Here is a 24,102-nt window from a genome sequence, read left to right as displayed (position 1 = left end):
GTATTGCTAGAATTCTAAAATTGGTGCATGAAAAATAACATGTAATACGACTTAAAAAAATATATATATATATATTACGCGGCACCAGGGGTGTCCAACACGCCACCTTATAAAATATGGCACGCAAGCCCTAGCCTAGCTAATACTTAATTCGTTACTCAGCCAATTGTCAAAAAATACGAAATGTGTTAGCAAATTGCCATTGTTTATTCACAATATAAAACAATCGCGGCAACACGATAACAAACAATTACTTGTGATATTATAACTTTATACTGTAGTGGAGCGTGGAGGATAACATTCACATATAGTTATATAGCTTGGTGTGAAGAAAACCAAGCAAAAGTCAGATCACCGACGGATTTTTAAATACTGTAATGCGCATATATAATTCATAATGTATTACAGTATGTTTAAAAACGCTTTGAAGGAATTAAATACAAAACTTTGGCACGGGAAGAAGTTATGGTATCGACTACTTTGATACCCTATAGTAGGGTTTCTTGAACCCAGTATCCTAAATGTGACAGACTATAAGCTGCGCCTTGTCGTCTCAGTATAGATTGTTAACGACACCTAGTGGGATTCAAATGGAATCCCGACGTTACTATTTGTACAACTACCCTGAATCGTAATATTTCGTGCAATAGGTTTGTTATGGCATGGTCTATTCTTGTTTGTAAAACCCCAATCGTCATAATTACAAAATGCACAACCTTCATACCCTAAACCAGCGGTTCTTAACCGGGAGCGCGCCCCCCTAGGGGGGGCGAGCTCGACTTCAATACTTTAACTTTTTGCGTGATTCTAATGGTTTCGTTTGGGTTAGGCATAATTCCTACATACACACTCTGTTTTTGCCAACTTTAACATTAAAAGTGCAACAATTTTCGCGCTGGGCGCGAATCTTCTAATACCCTTTTAGAAAATCAACGGTATCACCGCCCTATTAAATTAACTTATAGATAAACGATTCGGACTATTTTTATCCCTTTCGGACTATTTTTATCCATATTTTATATGATAACAGACTATAGCAACAGGGGGAGTCGAACTTTTTTGCGCGAAACTATATTGTTTTTGCGATATTGCCGTTGTATTGTGTGTCGTTACATCTTTTGAAACACGATAACGCAATGTTTAATATTTGCGCTTGACATTTTTGCGCTCGACATCATAACTCTTACAACTGTGGAATAAATGCCCTCGCAACACGTTTGTCAAAATCAGCTCGATAAAATCAATGTGTCGAGCTCGCACAATTTGTTGAGTGCCCAATGCGAAACGCCTCTTCGGTTGCAGTTTAGCCAATTCGACCAAATAAAACTCAAAATTTTTCGCGCTTCGAGCGACCAACGACACCCTTCACTATTTTCCAGTTTTCTCAGTGATATTTAATTGCAAAATGTCGAAATATTTTCATAGGGGGGCGCAAGGCATGAGAAAATTACCAAAGGGGGGCGCGGCCGAAAAAAGCCCTAAACCTTACATTCAATTCGTTTACCGCAATCGCAAAACACACGCTTTGTTATGCTATTTGTTGTACTTTTATTATCATTAAAAATTTCTAATTAGTTACTTACCAATTAAAAACTAGAAAAAAAATATTTTATTTGTTAATTGTGGGTCAGCTTCATTAGCAGTTTTGTAGGGCAGATTTCGTATGCTGATAACTTTAAATTTCACTTTGTGATTTCAAATGTCTTTTCGCGTGGCCCATACTTACGGCTCCACATTGAAAGTTTTAATCTTTGCTCAACATTAACCCTATTGCTAACAAGCCTCAATAGGTAAATTTAAATGATTGTAGTATAGCATCCGAATTTTATTGGATTTGCACGAGACTAAACTTTAGTTGCCAATATACAGACTAAACTTTAGTCGACATTTTCTATCATTTGCTGTATTGTGCACACCTTTCGAAACGTTTTGTTTCAAGTTTTAAAAAAATACCTATTTCAACCTGCAAACTTTAAACCAGTGGTTCCTTTTGCTGCACAATTTCAACAAATCTAATGCATTATTTCGGAATAAAATTAGGCAAATATTTAATTATCACTTATCTAACAATAGATAATGTGCAGTTAAGTTTTGCATGCTTGCCTGCGTGTCTATTTGTATTACGAAGATTGTTTTTGGAAGAATAGAAAACTTTTAGCGACACAATTGAGGATCTCTCGAGACACACCAGTAAATGGCGCGGCATAAAATTGGGAAGGCACTGCATTAAACGAATCACCAAAGCGACACTTTAAGTTTGACCGCTAGCTTGCGCTATACACTCAACAAAACCATAACCTTAATTTTTTGGCGACCAAACCTATTTTTACCGTAAGAAATTTCAGTTTAGGGTTGTCATGATATCAAATGGCCGACTTTAGAACCGTTCAAAAAGAATGCAAACGCTTTTGGGGTAAATGTTCAGTTGGGTGCGAAAGTGAACAAATTATAAGGGAAAAATACCTTTTCAGGCTAATCAGTGGTTATCGTTATGTTTTTTTGTGGTACAGTAACCAACTAGGGATGACACTTAGTAAATCGAGAGCTGGGTTAAAGGTAATGCAAAAAATGTGAGATTGTTTATTCCTTGTAATGCTATCATTTGACAACTTTATGTTGTAAACCGGCGAGGGATCCAATAAAATGCAAGAAGAATCGAACCACGCCAATATTTTATCGACTTCTGAAACGGTTTCGCGGCGGCAATTCCGTCGTCAATTCCGTCTCAGAGAGCAAGCAGTTGGTGGTAAGTAAATAGAGGAAATAATAAAATATAAAAGTCAACCCAACTCATGTTGCTTTGTAAACCCATTAGACAAACTGTAGTCACGTTGTTGCTTTACAATTTTCCAAATGTTTATTCCTTTACAGGTAGAAACAAAAAAGCAATAAACCAAATAAAATGGAAAGTGTTTGATATTGTGGAATCCGTGATAAATATATCGGTATAAATATTAATCGCAGGGTTAAGTTGCGTGGTAATGAAAAATTTAAAACAACACTTATTCGTATCATTTTTGAGTTTCACAAAATTAAATTTATTCAAAAAACAGATTTTCGAGCGAAAAATAACTATTCAATGCCTTGGATGCCGAATAACCTAGTACTTATTTTATATATTGCAATGAAGAGACGGCATGCATGTCTATATTTATAATACAAAATAGATGATGCAATAAATGAAAGAATCTATTGATAAACGTTTGTAACCATAGTATATTTACCGCTGTTGGGACTTATATTTGTAACTATACAACATGTAAGACAGTAAATACTACTTTAATAGTAGCCATATATTATATGTAGGCTATACATTCATTGTTACGTTTTTTCCGATATACTTTAACTTGCAAACTTTAAACCAGTGGTGCTTTTTGCTGCACACTTTTAACAAACCCATAGCATTATTTCGGAAAGGAATTAGGCAAATATCGTACTATTTAATTATCACTTATCTAATAATAAATATTGCGCGTTTAAGTTTGGCATGCTTGCCTGCATGTCCATTTGTCTACGAATATACCGCTGTGGGGACTAATAATATAAGATAGTAAATACTACTTTAATATAGTAGCAATGTATTATATTTAGGCTACATTCATTGTTACGTTTTTTTCGATATACTTTGCTATTTTATCGCAATATTTAGGACAAAATATATGGTCTTTTGATCGACCGATACCAAAAGTCGTCATTACTTAAAACTAAGTGTTGGACGAGTTGCGATATTATCACTTAGAATCGGGTATCGGCTCCGATCCAATATTATCGGGCATAACTATATGTGGTCTGATGTTGTTTGCGGTGTGGAGGTAGTACCATGTGTAAGGTACCATACCATATGCACGGCAGATAATATAGAAATTATTTAATTTTCTTCGATTAGCAAATTCGTATAAAGTTGTCCATATTCCAAAAGCAAAATCTTCTATACCAGTGGTTCTCAAGATGAGCCACTTGGCTCCCCTAAGGAGGAACTTTTAAATTTTGGGAGAAAAATGGATAGAAAAATAAGTTCTTTAATAGGTTATATGCAATAAAAAGCGTTTTTTAACTGTAATTATTGGTATTGTAAAATGTATATGAGGCCAATAATATACGTTTATTGTTTCTTCTCAATTACAGTTATTTAAGAAATATAAATGCCAATGTAGATCATTTTTCACTCTTTTGTAACAACTCTTGTCTTTTTTCGCTGTTCTATGCCATAATGTGGTTATCACTTTATTTATCCATTCAGATACTTCTGTACAGCACAGACTTGCGTCGTCCTACCCGCGGCAACAGGGGGCTATTTTTGACTCACATGAACAGCACAATGGCCACCCCCACACAGCCACAGCGGGGGGTATTGATTGTGAGGAGGCTTTTCCCCAAGAAGGGGTCTCCAAGCGTCGCGAGGCCAACGCCCGGGAACGCCTGAGGGTGAGGAACCTTAACTCGGGGTTTGCTCGCTTACGGCGAATCCTACCCACGGTGAGAAACGTCGCGAATTTCGCGTCATTGCAAATATTTGTCATAAAAAGAATGTGAATCCTTGACTTTTTGTAAAACAGTTTTCAAAGCAGATTTTTATTTGCAAAACATATTTTTTATACGTTAAGTCATTTTTAGTAATAGCAAGTCAAGTTTTAGACCAATGACTTTAAAATGAAATGTTAAACATGTCATTAGAAAAGTAAAATCATTAATGCCTCACAATAAATGTCAAGTCGAGTGACTTGAAAATGGTAACTTAATGAAAGTCTAGTTTTTAATTAACGCCGAATCACAATAAATGTGTACGAGCTACAACTTCCGTTGAAGCATTTTGGGAGTGCTACAACAATCGATACTCTTTAAATAACGTATAATTTAAATTGACCCTTGGAAAGAGAAACTGTATATTAAAGTAAAAAAGTTTAACAGGACGGTGCCTTATTAGGTAAAAATAGACAAATTCTCCTCCTATGTGTCGACTGTCGGATCACGAACAGTAAAACTAAAGTACAGAAACAATTCAACAAATTGCAAGATGTACAACAACCACAAATGTACAACAACCACAGTGTCGCAACATCATTTTTTTTAAGTAACTTTAGTCCAAGTGGTAAGAATTACAAAGCCTGGACAGAAGTAGGTCGCATTCTAAACGTTGTTTCCCCATTTTCAACATTTATTTATTTTCAAGATGTTGAAAATGTATAAAAAGATATTTAAAACGTTCAAAAAGCTGCCTACTTCTGTATGGGCTTTTATATCTTTACTAGGCTATGTCTTACTACAACCTCTTACCATTATACTCTTCAGTCCAATTCAAAAGTGTAAAATGAAAAAAAGATTTAAGCAAAACGTAAACGTTAAACTATTGAAACTGGTCAACTCATACTTCCAGAAGAATAATTATCATGGCATAGACATCCTCAAACGTATATCAATTATACAAAGAAATGTAGACCAGTAAAGTTAAAATAAGTCATATTATACAAACGGGTCTTAAAAAACTCAAATCAAAGTCATGATTTGCATGACTTGAGTGAAATAAGTTTTCTACATTGTTTAAAACCTTAAGATCAATCTTCTAAATTAGATTATTAAGTCAACTTAATTCATTTTGAGCAATGTTTTAGGACAAGTCGAGTCTATTGTCTGATGAATGTCTCATGTTTAAATATATTCAAGTCAACCTAAATTGACTCATTTTGACTAAATAATGAAGGCCAGTAAATTTATGTTAAAGCAGGAATTCACATGCACTCAAATGAACACATTAACCTGATATTTGATTACAAGACTACATTGTGCACCATAAACGCCAGTCAAGGTGATCCATGTAAAACAATAATAGTGGATTGAGTTCGGGAACACACAATAAGATCTACAAGGCAACAAATTCTAAAGCAGAAAAATCTATAATCTTATAGTACTAAGTCGAATGACATAATAAAGCCAAATACGCACTAATATGCACGATAGAATAAGATCTAAATTACCCGATTAAAACCTAAATCAGTCGAATTTAAATTTATTACAAGTTCAAATTTATCCGAAGCGTAAATGGTTAAAATAACGCCTGAAATTGTAGTGCAGGTAGAGGTTATGGGACGATCGGAGGCCGTCGGTCGGTTATCGGCCGTTTTGCAGTCGACGTTTGGACGCCCTACTTTGACAGACGCCGTTAGGGCGCCGTTGTTTCTACACTTGATTTTTGTCCCTGTTTGAAGTTATTGGGTGATAATGTTAGAAATAGGTTAGGGATAAAATTATTGGGGGAGTTAGTGATGTACTTAGGGGTGGGGTTTGTGGTTAAGTAAAAGGTTATATAGGACTGATTCCGACCATTTAGGTCTTATTCCGACGGATTTAGCACTTATTCTAATTTAGACGTTATTAGAGGTAGTAGTTCTTTTTGTCGTCTTATTCTAAACTGTGTTTTATTCCCGACGTTGATGTTGTTCTTATCTCGGTCTTACGGCTGTAGTCCTATAGAGTTCGTTGGTCCTATTACAATCTCACAGTCACAACAACTAGTTTCTCCTAGCAGGTTCCGCCCAACAGAAAGCCGAGCAAGGTGGACACCCTTCAAAGCGCCATCGACTACATACATCAACTCGAACAGCTACTCGAAGCGACCGGCGGCATCCCGGACATCGGCTCCTGTTCTGCGGCAACTCAGCACCCACATTCCCGCCAATCGCTCACTGAGTGCCCGTTTTTTCCGTCGCCCGACTTCGGCCGGCAGCGCGCCTCCATATTGCCGCCCGGAGGCCACAGGTATTGGCCTTGATTTAATAATGTCCCATAGTTGATATTTAGTGCCCATACTGACAGGCGATGTTTAAGACTAAAGGAACGGCTGTACGATCCAATGTCAATTGATGTCATTAGCCATTGCCATGGGCGAACGAGCAAATTTAGTGAACTAAATTTTTTTAAATGTCATATTTAACTTATTAACTCGAAGTTCGCAATACTGTTGAGAACCTTAGTTACCTTTGAATGTTTACTTAATATTTAATTATAAATTTAATTGGTCGAGTGGATTTTAGCAAAGATGATATCGCTTTTTTTAAATATAGACAAGCCATGTTTAATGTGTCTAGCACATATTTTTGTTTAAATGCAACGTGAAAATGTCAATTGTTTTTTAGAGTGATTTTTGAATATCTTAATTACACAGAACTTGATTAACTCGGCAGCAACAACGTTGGAAAATTGGTAAAATAAGATTGCGCATAAAATAAATATTCTGGTTTATCAATCTTCTTTAGCATTAAATGTGATATTTATAACGTTAAAATTTTATTTTTTTAGTATTGCTTTGTAGTACATGTTTTTTTTTTGCAGATCCTTTCCAGTTCGCTATAGCGAGGCCAAGTCGTCGCCACTCGAGACTTACGGCACGATGACGTCACCCCTGGAACAAATAGCATATGTTGACGTAAGATATTGTGAAATTTATATACGGCCAATATAGGTAAAAAGGAAAAAATCAAAATCATGTATATCAATAAATTTAATAAAAACGTTAGGTTGATTCATTTCAAAATGCCTGGTTTAAAATAATGGGACGAAATCTAAACGAATAAGTTTTGCTTTGTCATATATTATATATATTCTGGACAGTTATCGGCTTTAAGCCTTTACTTAATAAAACCAAGCTCCGTCGACGTATATTTCTCTTTGCTACTTTGTTTGGATCAATTCAGAGTCGTCTTTTCATTATGAGAAAAACTAATTTCCGTTTAGAACCCGAAAGTGGCCAACTATCCACAAAGGAACGCATTGGTCCAAAGTCGAAGACTGGAACCAATTGAAGCCTTTAAGCGCCAGTCGTTCACCGATAAATACAAAGGTATAAAAGCTTTACGTCATTTATCGGTTTTCGTATGCAAGTGTGCCAAAATGGTGTCATAATTTACCGCTTGAACTCAAAATATAGTGTGTCAACGAATTGACTTAGGTCACTGTTTTTAAATGACTTGACTTGAGTCTTTTTAACAATGACGGGTTAAAATGAAATGGTTTCATTAAGTATTTTGCATTATTAAATTGAGTTGATTATCTTAAACTGTGTTTATCAAACACTTTGCTTGCTTGATATTGCGTTTTGTGTTTTTATTTAAGTTATTGCTCATAGTTGGACTACGTTACTAACTTTAATAGTTTAACGTTTCATTTTTATGACAAGGACTTGACTTGTTATTTATTCAAAATGACTTTACTGGGACTTAAGTCATTTCAAAATGGCTTGTTTACAACACTCTTTATTTATTGGTTAAAAATATTGTGGGTGTTATTATGGGTTTGGATTGTCTTCAAAATGTTCAACTAAATTGAAAAAACGGTTCTTTGTGTAGCACTTGATACATTTAAATAAGCGCAAGTTTGTCTAGTCCCTCGCCCGATTTAGTTTTACTCTTTGGTTTTCATTATTGTTGAATTTCACTTAAAACTAGCATTCAACTCAGTACTTTCCGGTTACCTCGCAAACGTTTAACACCGGACGGTACAAAACGTCAAAAACTAAACCGAAAGAGGGGGCTTTGGCATTGGGGGATAAATCGGGGTGCGCTTAGGGGTACGAGCCGAACGCGCACGGAAACGCGTGTGACATTAGCCCCCGGAGGAGGGTCCAGGGACAATGGGGGGCCGGATCAAGTGTCGCCCCAGCGCGTGTAGGGTTGCCTTATTGATTTGCGGATTGCCAAGTGGCCAGCGGCGCGCGGGCCTTCCACTGTAGGTGAGGCGTGACTTTGAGAATTAGTCGAATCGCGAGTTTCCGCGTCCGACCAGCGAGCACCGCCGTACCTGCGACCTGAAGCTGTACACAACACAAAAAGTTATCACAAAAAAGTGATATATATATCACAAAAATTTTAGGAAAAACTCATACCACGATATTAACAACGGTCTATTTTTTTAAATAATTATAAAACATGATAAATATTATAAAAAAAATATTAATATCCGATATTAATGTAGATTGCTAATGAATTGCAAAGCCAAAAAGGCCGAGTAGATTGGCATCATCTTGATTAAGACGTTTCGATACATTAATGTGTATTAGCTGAAGATGATACAAGCTCGTATTGAAACGTCTGAATTAGGATGATGTCGATCTACTCGACCTTTTTGGCTTTGCAATTCATTATCAAGCTACATTATAGATGCGTGCATAGTGTACCCAAATAAAAAAAATTATTATTCAATAATATTATTTGCAACAAATTTATTAAAAAATTCTTGATCCATAAATATAACTGATAAATTCGGGTTGCGAAGGAAAATACCTTTCCAGTGATACAAAAAATTTGCTATGAATTAAATGAGGGGAAAGTAGTTTTATATTACGATATTATCATTCATAACCGATCGCGACAATCGTATACTGCCCGAGACGGCTTGATTGTAATCCTAATCCTAATTTTGTCATATATATATGTTTATTTTGCCTTTACTTGTTTGTGATAACTTTTTGTGCTGTGTAGCTTTTTCGGTATAACTGCGTGACGTAAATTTTGTTCGGCTGGTTCCCGACATCAAAAGGTTAACAAGCGCGATTGGAAAACTTTTGCAGAACAGTTGACAAAAATTTAGCCGCCTGTCACAGCCAAAATTCTATCGTAGGATTTTAATTTAGTAAGCACAATACTGTGTTATGACGAAATAGACACTGTGTTGTTGCAGACAAGCCGAACCCATGTAAGTAGTCGTTTTGGAAGACACGCATTGATGCATGTCAAAAAAGGAAAAGCATATGCTTTTAATACTTTAAATTTTCGATTAACACTGTTATTTCAATCTAATCGCCATAAAAATTAAAAACTATCAAACTTAATTTTTGCAAAACATTGAATTTTTCAGCCAAGCAGTTTGCGAAAAACACTTTTAGGCGGTGTTAGCAAATTTAAAAACTTATTTGAGGTTTTGGCGCGAGTGTTTTGAAAATTCCAATTAATGAAAACCTGTAAATTACGATTAGGCTTTACATTAAATCAAACAGGTCAATCGACGACTGTTGGAAAATTTTACGAGAAACTGATACATTTTTACCGACTTTATGACGATAAGCAATCTAAGTTTTTACGGTCGATTTAATTTGGTTGGTAATGTAAGCATATCTAACATTGTTTCAGCTAGAGTACCAAGTTGACTCTATGCCTTATTTCAATAGACTGGCAAATTCTCGCAATAGTGTCGTAGAGTTTTTTCGAAAATTCCGAAAATGGAGTTCCTCACACGCGGCGTTTTCTCGAGGACTATCCCATAGGGAAGGGCTCGGGTTATGGCATTCCTCGCTGTGTGTAGCGTTTCAGAACAAAGTTTCAGAAAAACGCAAGCGCTTTTGATCAAGAAATTGAGTTGAAAAGCAAGGAAATTTAATAACAACCTGTGAACTACAAGACTATAGAATCAAAAGCGTTATAATGAAAATTTGCCGAGAAAGTGTTTTTTACCGACTTTATGATAACAAGCAATCTTTTGTTAGGTTTTACGGATCGATTTCAATTTGTTGTTAATGTGACCATATCCAACATTGTTTCAGCTCGAGCACCAAGGTGAATTTTTACAGTAGTGTCGTACGTCATCGTCAAGTTTTTTTTCGAAAATTCCAAAAATGGAGTTCCTCGCTCGCGCCGTTTTCCCGAGGACTTTCCCATAGGGACGGGGGCTCGGGTTTATAGCATTCCTAGCTGCGCGCAGTTTGTCAAACAAAACCGACGCGCTCTTAGGCTTGCAATGGGGCGCAACCGACCGCCTCGTGTTCTTTCGCGCTCAATTGGACTTCACTTGCTTCCGCTGAGGATTGGTAACAGTTGCGCGAACGTGGGAAGAAACGGAAGGCAGGGCTTGCCTATTCTGCCAATATAACGCGTTTCAATGACGTGAGATTACAGTAGAGCGGCATATTTTAATATACGCAAACCACTTTATTAGGGTCAATTGATGCTAATTTGGAAAGCACAAGGTCATCTTTCTACGGCCATCGTTTAATGTTTTTTGCAACACGTGAGAAACTTTCTATGGAAAAAAGCAGTCGGCTCCAGAAACTAAATCTGAACTAAACCGCTTAACATAGGATTTTTTTAATAACCAAGTCCTTTGAATCAGCTAATTTTTTCAAACATTTACTGCCTGCAATTAGAAAGAATTTCGTAATAAGCTAAGCATGTACGTTGCAATTGAAGCTTTTACAACACACGATGCGAATCATAAAGGAGCAATATCTACAGCGAAATTAGCAAAAGGTTAATGCAACATTTTTGAGAGTTTAGACCAACAACAGCAACCAATTACCTTACAGTATTTAGGACAGAACAAGGCCCAAACCATACGGAATACTACCCATACACACGTACCTACGTAACACATCATTAATCTATCAGGATATGTGAAGCCCAAATGATATATGAAAGCGGGTGCATAGTGGGCAGGTATATGCCGTTTTAGTATCGACGTTTCGCGCCGTGGTTCAGGAACCGAACTGTTGGCCTGGTTGGGGTTAGTGGTTGGCGTTATAGGATTAAATTCGTTTAAAAATTGAGGTATTGGAGTAGGTGATAAAGCTCGAGGTTTAGGCTTAAGTAAGTTGTTATTTAAATCTTTTTCTGGTGGTTTAGGCCTTGTTTAGAGTTAGGTTTAGTAAGTATGCAACTTAAAAGTAAAAAATGGAAGCTTAAATTTAATGAGCAATTTGCTGCTGTCTCTTTGTTATCATACGTGTTATACGTGGTTCTATTAAAGTTTTTCACATACAACTCGTCCTAAAATTTAAGACTTAAACGATCTGTAGCCTACTTTTAAACAGTTGGGCACAACACTTGCATTGTGACGTAAGATAAAGTCCAAAGTAAACCATTAACTCTTTGTTACGTCACATTGTTGCAAATTACGAATCTGGCGAGGTTCTAAATTTGATGGACAAGCCTTCATCATCTTGCATTTTGTAGTTGAGATTTAAAATTGTAATATATTTGGCGGACCGGCAGAAAAGTTGACGCGGACCGGCGGTTGAGAACCACTGCATTAGAGGAATGTTTCCAACAGGTTTAATAGTTTGAGAACTATTTGGGCTAATATATTAAGGGAGCGCAATTTGCGAGTTAACCTTGCTAGTTTAACGCCCGTCAAGTAAAAAAACATTTAAAAGTCTTTATTGTATATGTGACGTCACAGGTTACATTGTGCCGCCCTCCAGCGTCGCGTTCGCAGCGGAAGGGGACTTTCCCGAACCCCAGCATGAGGAGGTGAGCTCACCCCCGCCCCACTGGTGGGGTCACGTAGCCCCCGTTTACGGCGGCAAGGAGTTTCAATCCGTTTCGGGGTTTTGCGGGTCCGTGGACCGCATGCCGGAAAGTCAGATAAATTGCGCCTAAAAAGCGCTTATATGGGTGCAACTGAAACATACACAATCTGTATACTGTGCTCAAGCCCTTCTGGAGTCCTACTGCAATACGGTTTGTACATCTTCTTCGATTGATGTAGTATGTTCGACAGGATGCGTAGGGCAATGCTATGGTTGTTTCTCGACTTGGTCTCTTCTTAGTCTGCATAGCTCAGTTGGTCGAGCGACGCGCCCTGTATGACCGGATGTCGTCAGTTAGAACCTCACCGACAGGTATAGTTGTTTTTCTAGCCTGTCCTTACTTGTTTACAATCCTGATCAGGCTGGCTGATTAAAAATAATGTGTCGCCGTGCAATCGTTTGACCAATTCAAAGGCAATAAGACTTATTTTGTTGTCTAAACGTTTCATGTTAAGAATACATCACAATACACGTGAAAACAAATACGATCATCACCACGTTTTTTAACAGATGTTTTTCGTAATGAAAACGGCCCTTATTCGTGGTTTATGCAAAAAGTCGTGGAACCCGTGTGGAAATCGGCTAGATGAATCGAGTAAGGTTGCCGACTTTAAATTTTCCCTTATATTGTATAAAGTTGTAATTTGTGACGAACCTAAAAAGACAAATAAAACGTGAACTTAAAGCGGCATAAACTGGGGGTAGAGGGGCATGCAATTCGAGAGCCTCTGGTTGGCAACCCCTGCACTTAAAATCATGTAAATTCTTTGTTTGACCAATAATTTTCTTTAAAACATGTTGTTTTGTAAACGTTCGATCAAGACTTGTTTTGTAAAAAGGTTCATATCAAGAAAATCCGGTTGCGAAACTATGTTACGTTTCTTCCTTTCTACCATGAAAGTGTTCTGTTTTATGATGGAATTAATTTAATAATGTAGTGTTTTATTAACTGCCTTATATGCATTTTGCGTTGACGCAATTGCTTCATTTCGCGTGTTGTTGTTTTTTCGTATCGTGTGTGTATTTTTAACTGCTACATTTTTACTTTTTTATTGCAACAAGTTTGACTCGAAAATTGATTTTCGTTGGTATCTTCATGATTTTAAAGGGTTAGTAATTTCAAATTTGTACTATAGAGTGTATCAAATTTTTCTACCAAAATTGTTATTTTTAACGTTATAAAAATATAACGAGGGATCCCATTCAAACCATGCTCATTTGCATAAACAAAACAACGTCCAACACGAAATTCATTTTTCTAAAGGCTAACTTTGTTTTATAACGGGCTGGCTCTATGTTATAATTTATCTACGGTGTTCTGAAATATATGATAACATTATTAGGAAAAAATGACCTTATCAATTTTGGTCGTACTTAAACACTTCAGTCCTAATAAAAAATAAAAGGTTTACCCATTATTGGGTGATCAATTGGGGCGTCAAAATGCGTTTCTACTAGAGGCAAATGATCTACTTACCAACGGCTAATTTTGGCTCTGGGCACTGTTGCTCTATTGTACAGCAATGCCTTCGCGGCATTTCTGCCTTTATGTACCTATTTCTTCTTGTTGACGAAAATGGCTGATGCACTTGGTGTGACCCTTCTTGTCGCAGTGTATTGTTCGCTTTTGTAAGCCGATATGCGCATACAGATGGAACTTTTCTGCAAGGCAGTACGATAAAAAGCAGGAATGCTTCGAAAGCGTGCCCCACTTGTCTGCCAATTACGTCATTGCATAGGCTGCGTACCCCTATTCATTGCTGCTTTTAACTAAATATGACTGTTATTTTAGAAACGTTTACACTTACGCAATGTTATCTACTTCTGTATATGAACTTTGTTATTTGCGATACGTTTAGTTTTTCTCCAATAGAAAACTGCAATAATTTAATTCTTCTCCAACGGTTAGAATTTAATAAACAAGAGGTATTCGAAATATTTTTTATGAATTCTATATAGATTTGTTCGAAACAGTGAACCTGATTTGCAAGTGATTAATATATTCGATCAATATGGAATTGGAAATTTACTGCCCACAAACATGCATTGTTTCGCGTATTAAACATTGTGTTTGTGCCTGTCAACGCAGTTTTGACTTTTTAGCGTTGTGAAATGTTTTTCCAAATTATTTTTACATGCAATCATACTAACAGTTTTCTACATACGAATGATTATTAAATATAGCTCTCGCAAATTGTTTTGGCCTTATAAAAGAGATTTTTTGGCAACGTGAGCTTTTATTGAAAAGGTAATCAATTATTTCATAAGTGACCATAAAAATGTCAAGGAATTTTATGCCCTAAAAATTTGGTAGGTTTATCAATTCAGTTCTTCCTGGTATCAAGTGTTCTTTTTTTTAATTTTCGACTGTACAGAAATTGGCAAAAGCCCTTCAACTATATACGGAAAGAAAAGAAAATGTCGACATAGTTGGCCTGACGGCATCTCCACCAAATTCTCGCGAAATAAACGCATGGGAATTACTTTTGGTGACGTAGAAAATAGCTGATTCGCCTTGTGGCAATGAATCGAAACGCTACACCCGACTGACGTACAAATCGTACTGCCACTGCCTTGACGAACGGTCTGTGACTTTCAAAATGGCGGCGTATAGTTTGAAGAGCGTTTTAGCTAACTTAATGATCTCAGCAATGACCCTCTTATTTTTTCCTGCATAGCCTCTGTTGGCATGTTAAGAAGCAGAAAATACCGACAGTCACGTTTTTGTGAAAAAACGTGCAATGATATACACGGTAATTTTAACCAAAGATGCTTAATGAAAAAGCAAAACTTGTCTGCAACCCTTACTAATTTCTAATGTTGGTATGACTTGAGTCAAAGACTTGACTTATGTGCACTTGATTCAATGTTTTAAAATAACGCTACTCAAGTGGTTATCCTAAAATGATTTGACTTGGACTTAAGTCTTTCAGTCGAATCACTTGGGTTGAAAATACGTGTTTTCATGTAACATTTTTTTTTATAAAATTTGGGTTATTAATCTAAACGTTTGCGCAAAACAAATAGCTTGCTATATATTTTTGGTTTTTGATATTTTTCAGATGAGTTATTGCTTATAAAATTTTCCCAATTTTAATATTTGTATTTCTATGCCAATTACTTGACTTGCGTTAATAATTACTATAAGAAATAACCGGCGTTGTCCAGGTTAAATAGGTTTTTGAAATGATAAAAGACTAATGCAGGGATGTCCAACCTTTTAGCAGAATGTGCCGCATTGCCACTTTAAAAATTTCGATCGGCCGCGAAACCTCTCCAATTAAAGGGGTGGCGTCATAAGTTACGTCATATGGTGACGTCATAGAACAACTTAACTTATGAACACCAGCTCTTCGAGAGTGAACTCATGCGCCAAACTGCAAGTAATCTCGACCTTATTTATTTTTGTTTATTATGGCAAAGCGCGAAAAAATTAGTTTTTACATGTTTGGGCTGATATATTTCCTTAAAACGGTCCACAAAACCATACATTTAGAAAATCACATCTTGCTTAGCAATGATGGGTGCACAAAGTGTTCGATGGATGTTGAAATGCGACATTAGGCTCGATTATATTTCAAAAAAACATAAGATTAGCCCTACATCAAATACTGCGCGTGCTACACGTTTTGATGATAGTTGAAACAATTGTTTTTAATGAAAGCTACTGAAAGTGAGAATAATTGGTGGGCCGCACGTAAATATCAGGCGGGCCGCAGGTTTGACATCCCTGGACTAATTTATAGTTGTAGCTGCTATGTAAATAAGTTACACCTGCAATACGCGCGATAATTTGCGAAATCAACCTGTTTTTGCGTGGCTGAACAAAATGAAACAATCCATTATGCTCTGGGCTCTTCATCACTGTTGCATATTACCTTATTTTCGGGTAGTTGTAATAAAGAGGCGGAATTGTAAAACAGAAAAGACTCCGGTTAAAACAAAATTAAGCGGCAACTTTTTACTGTCTTGCTTGTTAATTCGAGTAGCAGTAAGGAAGAGTTTTGGTTCGAAACTTTTTGATCAAGCTCTGAGAATATGCTTTTCCAAGTTACAGCTAGGGGTTCACACAATTACCTAAAAAGATTGGTAGTTCACGAACGAAAACGAGTTGCTATATTAAACCGCTTTTTCATGTAATAACATTGATATTGCTTTACAATGCCTCGTGAGCCACGCGTATCATTAGCATGTGAAGTGGTGCTAGGCGTAATCGAATACAAAATGGTGGACACGCGATACATTGCGGTTTAAATTACTTTACGTCACACGAGTTGGTATGGACAAAACCGACTTGGACGCTCATTAAGTCATTAAGTATTTACTAGCGAATTTGAGTAGCGACTTGAAACACTATTTCTTGTGGAATTTGTTTTTACCATTGGTAATGTGCAGGATTCGCATAAACACGGCCAGCTTTGTTTATTCCGAGGTTTCGCGGCATAAATCCTTGGTTAAGATAAAATACAGTTGACATGTTGTCGGGTGCAATTCGAGACTAAACTTGAAACATATTCGAGACAATATTTAAACATATATATATAGTTTAATACAGTTTTTGTAAAATAGTTTGTTTACGATATACGCTACAAGTTAATAAAGTTGGCAATAAAAATTTATACCTGGTCCGCCATCGTAAAGACTGAAAGTTATCAGGCCCTTGGTGAAAAAAATATTCCCTGGTCTAGTGCAGTTCTCCCACTTTTCGGATTGTGGCGAGCCAAGAAAATAAAGAAATATAGGGCCACATATTCCAAGAATTCAATACATACATATATTATAATCTGATATACCCTCTCATATATCAGGGGTTCTAAACCAGGGGTACGTGTACCCCTTGGTGGTACGAAGCACCAAAGCAGGGTGTACGACATGCAGTGTGAATAATGCATTTTAGGCATATTTGTGAAAAATGCGTAATTTACGAAAAGTAACAACAAAAAGTCATTAGTAAATTGACTGATGGGTTGTGTGGTGTAAATATTGTTGAACTGACAAGACTGTAGTTAATTCATGTAAACACGTAAGATCTAAATACACTGAGTGTAATTCCTAATATTACAATTTTATTTACTTCCGTCGGTCATTGTAGACAGGGGGTACAAGAAAATTTCAAGAACTCTCAAAGGGTACGAGCGCTAAAAAGTTGCTCTAAAAGGTTTGACCAAAATAAATATATAATAGCTAAATAATATACGTTGTCAGACGAATACATATGCTTCTTGATTTTTCACAAGCTTGGCTTTATGTCTGTTTGTGGGTTTCTGCATGTGATACCGTGACTACTTATTCACAAAAACGAGACATTCCTCTAGTTTAATACGGTATGTTTGTAAGTCAGGCATCTAGAGATTGTAGATTCTGGGGTATGTTCGGCTACACGTTTGCAGAATTAGCATAATACAGCATACCATTTAGTAAAAAAAAGAAGCATACCATTTAGCAAGCTTCTTTTTTTCGTGATTTAGCTGTCTCTATTTTTTTATTTGTTGAGGAACAAGTTCAAAATTCGCGATAAAAAATTGCCGATATTCAAAGCAAATGTGTGTAGGGGAAGTGCGGGACACATGGAACATGGGGACCAATGGAAAACTGGGATATTGCGCCCCCTGTTGGCCGAACTAAATAAAATTTTGGTTGTGGAATGAGTTTTTGTGTACAGAACTTTGTCCCAAAAGTTGTATTGAGTGCTTTTGGAAATGGTTGATTTATTCCAATTCTTTACTTTTCTAGGTAAAAAATGTACTTTTTAGCTTGGCATTGGTAAGGTGTTTTGATAGTCTTTAATAGGTGATTGTAAATCAGTGAATATTTTTTTGTGGAGAGAGGTGTTATCTAGGTACATGTTGAAAGTTAGTTTGATTAATTTGGTTCCGAGTGCTGGCTAGAGTGTTTTTATTGAAAATGGCGATTAGAAGACCTTTGGAACAGTCTGTTCCATTGGTTTCTCGATCATTTTGTGATCATATTTTTAGATTTTAAGGTTATTAGAATGCCAACTTTTAAGACAAGAACATCTAATAAGGGGTTGTTCACTGAGGACCAGGGCTGCGGACTCGGACTCGGGCCTCGAGTAAGACCACGTAAAACTACCAGAGTCCCGAGTCCGACGTGCGCATGAGCAGTACCAAAAACAGATATTGCCGTCAATTGCAGTGTGTAACAGCGGAATAGCATATTGTGGATATTTTCGAACTATTTATTGTGAGTGGATGAATTATATGACATCCCTATGAGTGGATTGCTGAATATCCGCGGTATTTAGTTACGTAATTTGGTGGAATACATGTTGTAGAGTCAGGGCCGGACTCGGGACCCGACGAAATCGCACAATTGACTATTATTATATTTGCAGATATGTTCTCCTAAAAATAAAAACAATGGATATAACAAACCTGGGTTGCGAATTCTACCAAAAATAAAAAATATCATTTCAGCATATTGTGTTTGTTTCCATGTGTTTTTATTTTATTTCTAAAAATACATTTTCTTGTGCTATTGTTTCTACACCATTAACTGAGTATATATAGTTATGCACTTCAGCAATACTTAGCGCAGTTTTTTTGAGAGGCAATCTTGCTCTGTTCCATAGGTCCCATAGGATGTTCCATAGGTCCTGTGGGGTGGGATCGATGGAACAAAAAGTTAGGTTTTTTATATTGAAAAAACAACAACTTAGAAGGATATGTCAGATTTCCATTATTTTTTCCATGTAGGTACCAATAGCTGTAAGCTTTCCAAAGAAAATAACCGCGAGTGTTTTTGAGTTGTAATTCGAAAGATATTACGGAAAAAACAAATTCGTTCTATGGGTCCCGCACCTCCCCTACTTCCTTGAAAAAAAGCAGTGTGTAAACATGTTATTTTGAATCGACCCAGCCGCAGTAAACTCATTTTTAAAATAAATGAAGTTTAAGTCAAATCTTTAATTTCAAGCCAAGTAGCCTACTTGTCATAAAAAGTAAACGTTCTATTACCATTGTTAGGCTACAATCGCGTGATATAAGGCTACCAATGTAATATAGCTTGTGTAGCTATAAGGAAACAGTTTTACACAAGCTTATCAAAATTGCGATTGAAAAAACACCGTTGGTAGACCTATGTGTGCCGTTAGAAATTGCACAACCCAGTTTAGTGGAACTTTCTCTTTTTTGTCTAACTCAACAAGTTCGTATGCGATCGAAGAAAATTAAAAATATTTGAAAAAAATATGTTCAGATTAGGCTAATACCAACTCAAAAAAATTGATTTACAATAGCAAGTGATTGGTTTGTCACCACCAATTACTTAAAAAAGAGAATATATTTTTACTAGACTAGGTGCGCATAAGAAATTAACAAGCGGAAAACCATTCTCGCAGCCGTCATAACGGTTTCAATACAACAATATGTTGTTCGTCACTTTTCTGTTTTTGATTTTTTACACATGGCTCGAACGACATAATAATAAACTTCAAAACGCAGTAGTATCTTGTGGGGATGGGTCTGATAAATGAGTCTTCATTTATATAATTGCCAAGATGAATCGACCACACTCCTACAAGATTTGAGATGGCCTGTCTTCGTGAGGCCATTCAGGTCCAATTCTTTCCTTTAGTTCAGATACATGAACAGTCAATTTTTGCTGTCTTCAGTCAAAGCTGTAAAAGCCTCCTCTGCACTAGGCAGTACTGGGTGATACTGGTTGATACTGGTTGATACTGTTTCAGTCACAAAAGCACTCAAGTTTGCTGTCTGAGTAGAAGCTATAAAAGCCTCTATCTCTCTTTATTGATTGAACACGCTATTTATAGACGAGAATCAGTTAAGAAAATTTCTGCGATAAAGAAAGATTTACGTCATTAATTCTTATAATACATAACAAAATATCACGTGATAACAAGGCGTGGTCTAAACCTTTTTCACACTTATTTCTGACGCGAAACATACAAATTTTACGTCAAAATGCGATTGCGAAACAGCCTCTGCCTCCAGTTAAAATGTCAACAGTTTGAAAATCGCACAACCGGGGAAACCGACTAATGTTCAGACCGCGGTGTTTTGAAACATATACAAAAAAAAACGGATGTAAATACCTTGACGCATAAAAATTGGTGTCAGCAATTTGAATTTTTTTGCAAATTCGCAATATTATGTGGTTGCAAGAAATCTACGTAACGGAATTTTACCGAAAACTTTCCGCTTATCGTTTGCACATTGGCTGCAAGGAGTAACGTAAACATTACAATGTGGTTGCAAAGAATTTAGGCCATAGATTTTTACTGAAAATTTTCCGTTACGACACATCGATTAAAAACAAAAATTCTCTGTGTAAACACAATATGACAAAATGGCTTCTACAATCTAAAACAGAAGTACCTATACCTAAAACGTCTTAATAATAGCAAAAACTGGCGGAATATGTCATAAACTCAGCGAATTTAAACCTAAATAAAACTTAAAATAGGGACAATTGGCTGCCGACAGTTTAGTAACAGCTGTTTTCAGAGCGACGAATGGGTGTGTCTTACTAAGCTGTCTTAGTTTGGGCACTATTTTGTCTAAGGATTGCTACGATTAAAATTATTAGGGGAGTAGGCCTATAGGTGGAATTACTTTGTGAACCACGAAGAGCCACATCTTACACATTGAAAGAAATAAGTATCATCCTGTTTCTTCCTCATTTACACCTTTGTTCTGCTATAGATGTTGCACAATAAATAGCTATATGGAAGCGAATTTACATTCCTAATGTAAGAGTATTCAAATAAAAGCTATCACGTTGTCGAAGTTTCTAAATCTGTTGACTTTAGATGACAGAAAACTGCCGTGACACGCACCACTTGTTTATACTGACAAATTCTTTAAACGGACGAAGACATATTGGAAAGTCAAACGAGTCGCGTTCAAAGTTATTATTCCTATAGCCTATTGGTATTTTTCTGAACTGCGTTTAATCTCGACGTATTCCAATTTAAGTTTTATTGCTGAGGCATCGTTGTTAATCATTCATTAGAAGTTATTATTTTTAACCACAAGAATACTTTTTACGACTCCAGGAGTGTACAGGTAGTAAACAAGTACAAATAATATGCGAACGCTTGTTTCAACAATTTTTGCTTTTAGATAATGTTCCCAATGGAATTCGTTGTACAAATTGTTCCATTTACACCTAAATAAACTAAACCTGTGTTTTCTTATTATGATCCTATATTCATAAGACGTAGGCTATAAGCTATCGGTGTCGTCAGGTCATTTGTGGACAAGTAATTTTAGTTGCAAGGCTACTGTAGAACAAACCAATTTGGGGCTGTTTTCTTTTATCGCAACACTAAACAAGAAAAACGTTGACTGGTCAGCAATGCTATTATAACTTGAGTCAAAGACATATCTTGACTCTAGTCATTGTTTTCAAATTATTTTACTTGACTGAAGTCGTTTTGATAAAATCTAGACCTAAATATTTTTAGATAAAGGGCTTCACTTGGACTAAAGTTAAATAATTTGGGTTGAAAATAATTGCTTTCTTCTAACATTTTTTATCTCAAGCACATAAAACGGTTAGATTGCTAAAAGTTGTTTTTTGCAGTTAATGATTGCCTCTAATCGGACGAATTGACGTATTTTAATGATTTATTGTTTTATTATTGTACTGTATTAGTGGTTTGACTTGCTCTATAAATGACTGGACTTGCTATTTTTCTAAAAGACTTGACGACTTACGTTATTTCACAAATGACTTGACTGGGACTTGAGTCATTGTTTACAACACTGCTGGCCAGTCTTCAGTCAAAAACACGCCGGTTTACTATCAATAATAATAATAGCTTTTTTATTGATACGCAACAAGTTTTGTTTTCGCTTTCCGTGTCGCGCATCAAAGTAGAAACAATAGCAATCGTGTTAAAGTAATAATGACTCCATCAAGAGAATAACAGACGAACAGACAGATCAGCGGCGTTGCCTTGCGCCCGCGCACAACACGGGGGCGCTCGTACCCTGGCAACGCCGCAAACGACAAGGAAAAATATTGAACGAGCGAAGACAGGCATAAACGCGTGTCCACAACAGTGCGAGATAAGGCTGTCCGATAGTATCGGATCAACTGTACCCGTCCGATACTTGGTTGGTATCGGTACCTGTCCGCTGAGAAACTTATAAATCCAATTTACCACGGGTTGGTAAATTTCACAAGAAAAAGTGACGTGACATTTGAAGATAACGATTTTGTGTTTTACCGCAAGTTTGGCCTGATAACGTGCAAATTTTATCCATTTTGGCTAGTAGTAGGGATGTATTTTGGTATCGGAACACGGTATCTGTGTTCAAAATGTCGGGAATCGGACTAAAAAACGAGGTATCGGACAACTCTAGCGCGGAAGAATAAATATAGCTTCGTTTGTTTTTGGTTTTGCAAGAGTTTACTGCATTAAGGACCAACGCCTCATATGATTGTTTGCAGACGGTGGTATACCATTTTCAGCGAGCATTGGAAATAAGTTTATTAAAGCCACAAGCTCATGTTTGACCTTTGAAACAAGGGGAAAGTAGTTGGGCGCCGATTTAAGGCCAGTTTTGTAAAGAGCAACCCGAATGGCGTGATGGGTTTCATTTTTACAAAACTCACTTTTTATGATCGTTAGTCCTATATTTTACGTGCTGCAGAACTGATCATGTTCATCGATTTAGTTTATTTGAAAATAAATAATTATCCGTTATGGGAGTCGAAAACCTACTCAACGATTGCTAACCGCGTATTTTCGATTTCATTGAACTATAAGTAAAAATTTTAGATCCCATAAAATAAGTGAAAATATACGGTTTCTTAGCGGAGCCTTGGTTTAATTTCGTGGCCTGTTACTTTTCTTTCGGCACAAACATTTCGCGATTCAACATGGCGGCCACGTAACTAAAAAGGAGGCCCAGCAAAAAACGGATTTTTATGGTGTTTTTGAAAAAGTTGATAAATGGCCAAACGCCACACTGTTTGTCAGATTAGAGAAAAAAGAGGAACGTAAGTTGAGTTATTTTTAGTTGTTTTGCAGACTTGGAATATCAAACAACTTATTTCTGTTAAATTTATGTATTAATGATGTTCGATTTAGTTAAATTTTACAATCAATTACGCCGACTTTAGTTCTTATTTAATACCAATTTCTACATTTTAATACAAATAAGGCAAATTTTACCTACAATTAATTTTCGGTTGCGGATTGGCGAATTTACATAGCTAAAAATTCTCAACTTTTAAGAAAGATTTCGGCCAAAAGTTTTGAAATTGCACATTATGCACAACCATGAAAGCGATACAAATTTAAGCGGACTGAACACATAGTTCAGCTTATGCCGGTAAATTGACCAGGGTACTTGGTTAAACCTAAATTGAAAATACCAGACCCCGCAATCGGTAAATGAAAGTTACTCTTTATCGGAAAACAACAAAGAAACTCCCATTTTAGCTCAAATGGGGCAAGGTTAAAATTGTTCTAGTGTAACGCGCTGCAAAAAAGTCGAAAATAACGAAGATTAAAGTAGTGACCTCCCAGTGTCTGCCACGGAGGACAAAATGTTTTTGCACACAATACTGCAAAAAAAACAATGTTGTGAACGCGCGCGTAAGTGACGTCATAGCGGTGACGTCGAAAAATGATAGAATATAAAAAACACAGTAAATCCGTCGCGACGAAGGTCGGGCGTCTATAAATCTTGTGTTTGTTAAACGTTCGCCAACGGAGGAGTCATGGCGAATTTTCACGCGTGAAAATCCGTGAAAGATGATGACGCGTGAGAGGCGAAAGTCTCACCGTGAAAACCAAAGTCAATTCGAACGGGGTT

The 24,102-nt window shown here is 36.6% G+C and overlaps 1 protein-coding gene across 1 annotated transcript; it reads left to right on the top strand.

The window, feature by feature from the left end:
- Positions 1–2,535: 2,535 nt before the first annotated feature.
- Positions 2,536–12,359, top strand: LOC146159131 (uncharacterized). Its single transcript, XM_083384876.1, has 6 exons — positions 2,536–2,746; positions 4,241–4,476; positions 6,524–6,753; positions 7,327–7,420; positions 7,729–7,834; positions 12,160–12,359. Exons 1-6 carry the CDS (start codon positions 2,644–2,646, stop codon positions 12,357–12,359), a joined length of 969 nt encoding a protein of 322 aa, XP_083241002.1. The 5' UTR covers positions 2,536–2,643.
- Positions 12,360–24,102: the final 11,743 nt, after the last annotated feature.

This window comes from Ascidiella aspersa, chromosome 3 (assembly GCF_963924565.1).
Source record: "Ascidiella aspersa chromosome 3, kaAscAspe10.2, whole genome shotgun sequence".
NCBI lineage: Eukaryota > Metazoa > Chordata > Ascidiacea > Phlebobranchia > Ascidiidae > Ascidiella > Ascidiella aspersa.
The sequence above is the reverse complement of the archived record's forward strand: the minus strand, read 5'-3'. Positions and strand labels throughout refer to the sequence as shown.

Bases quoted from the DNA above. Each gene is read 5' to 3' on its own strand.
- LOC146159131 (XM_083384876.1), top strand. From the start codon at position 2,644: ATGCAAGAAGAATCGAACCACGCCAATATTTTATCGACTTCTGAAACG. The intron at 2,747-4,240 runs GTAAGTAAATAG...TTATCCATTCAG, and splicing joins CAGAGAGCAAGCAGTTGGTG to ATACTTCTGTACAGCACAGA. The intron at 7,835-12,159 runs GTATAAAAGCTT...GTGACGTCACAG, and splicing joins GTTCACCGATAAATACAAAG to GTTACATTGTGCCGCCCTCC.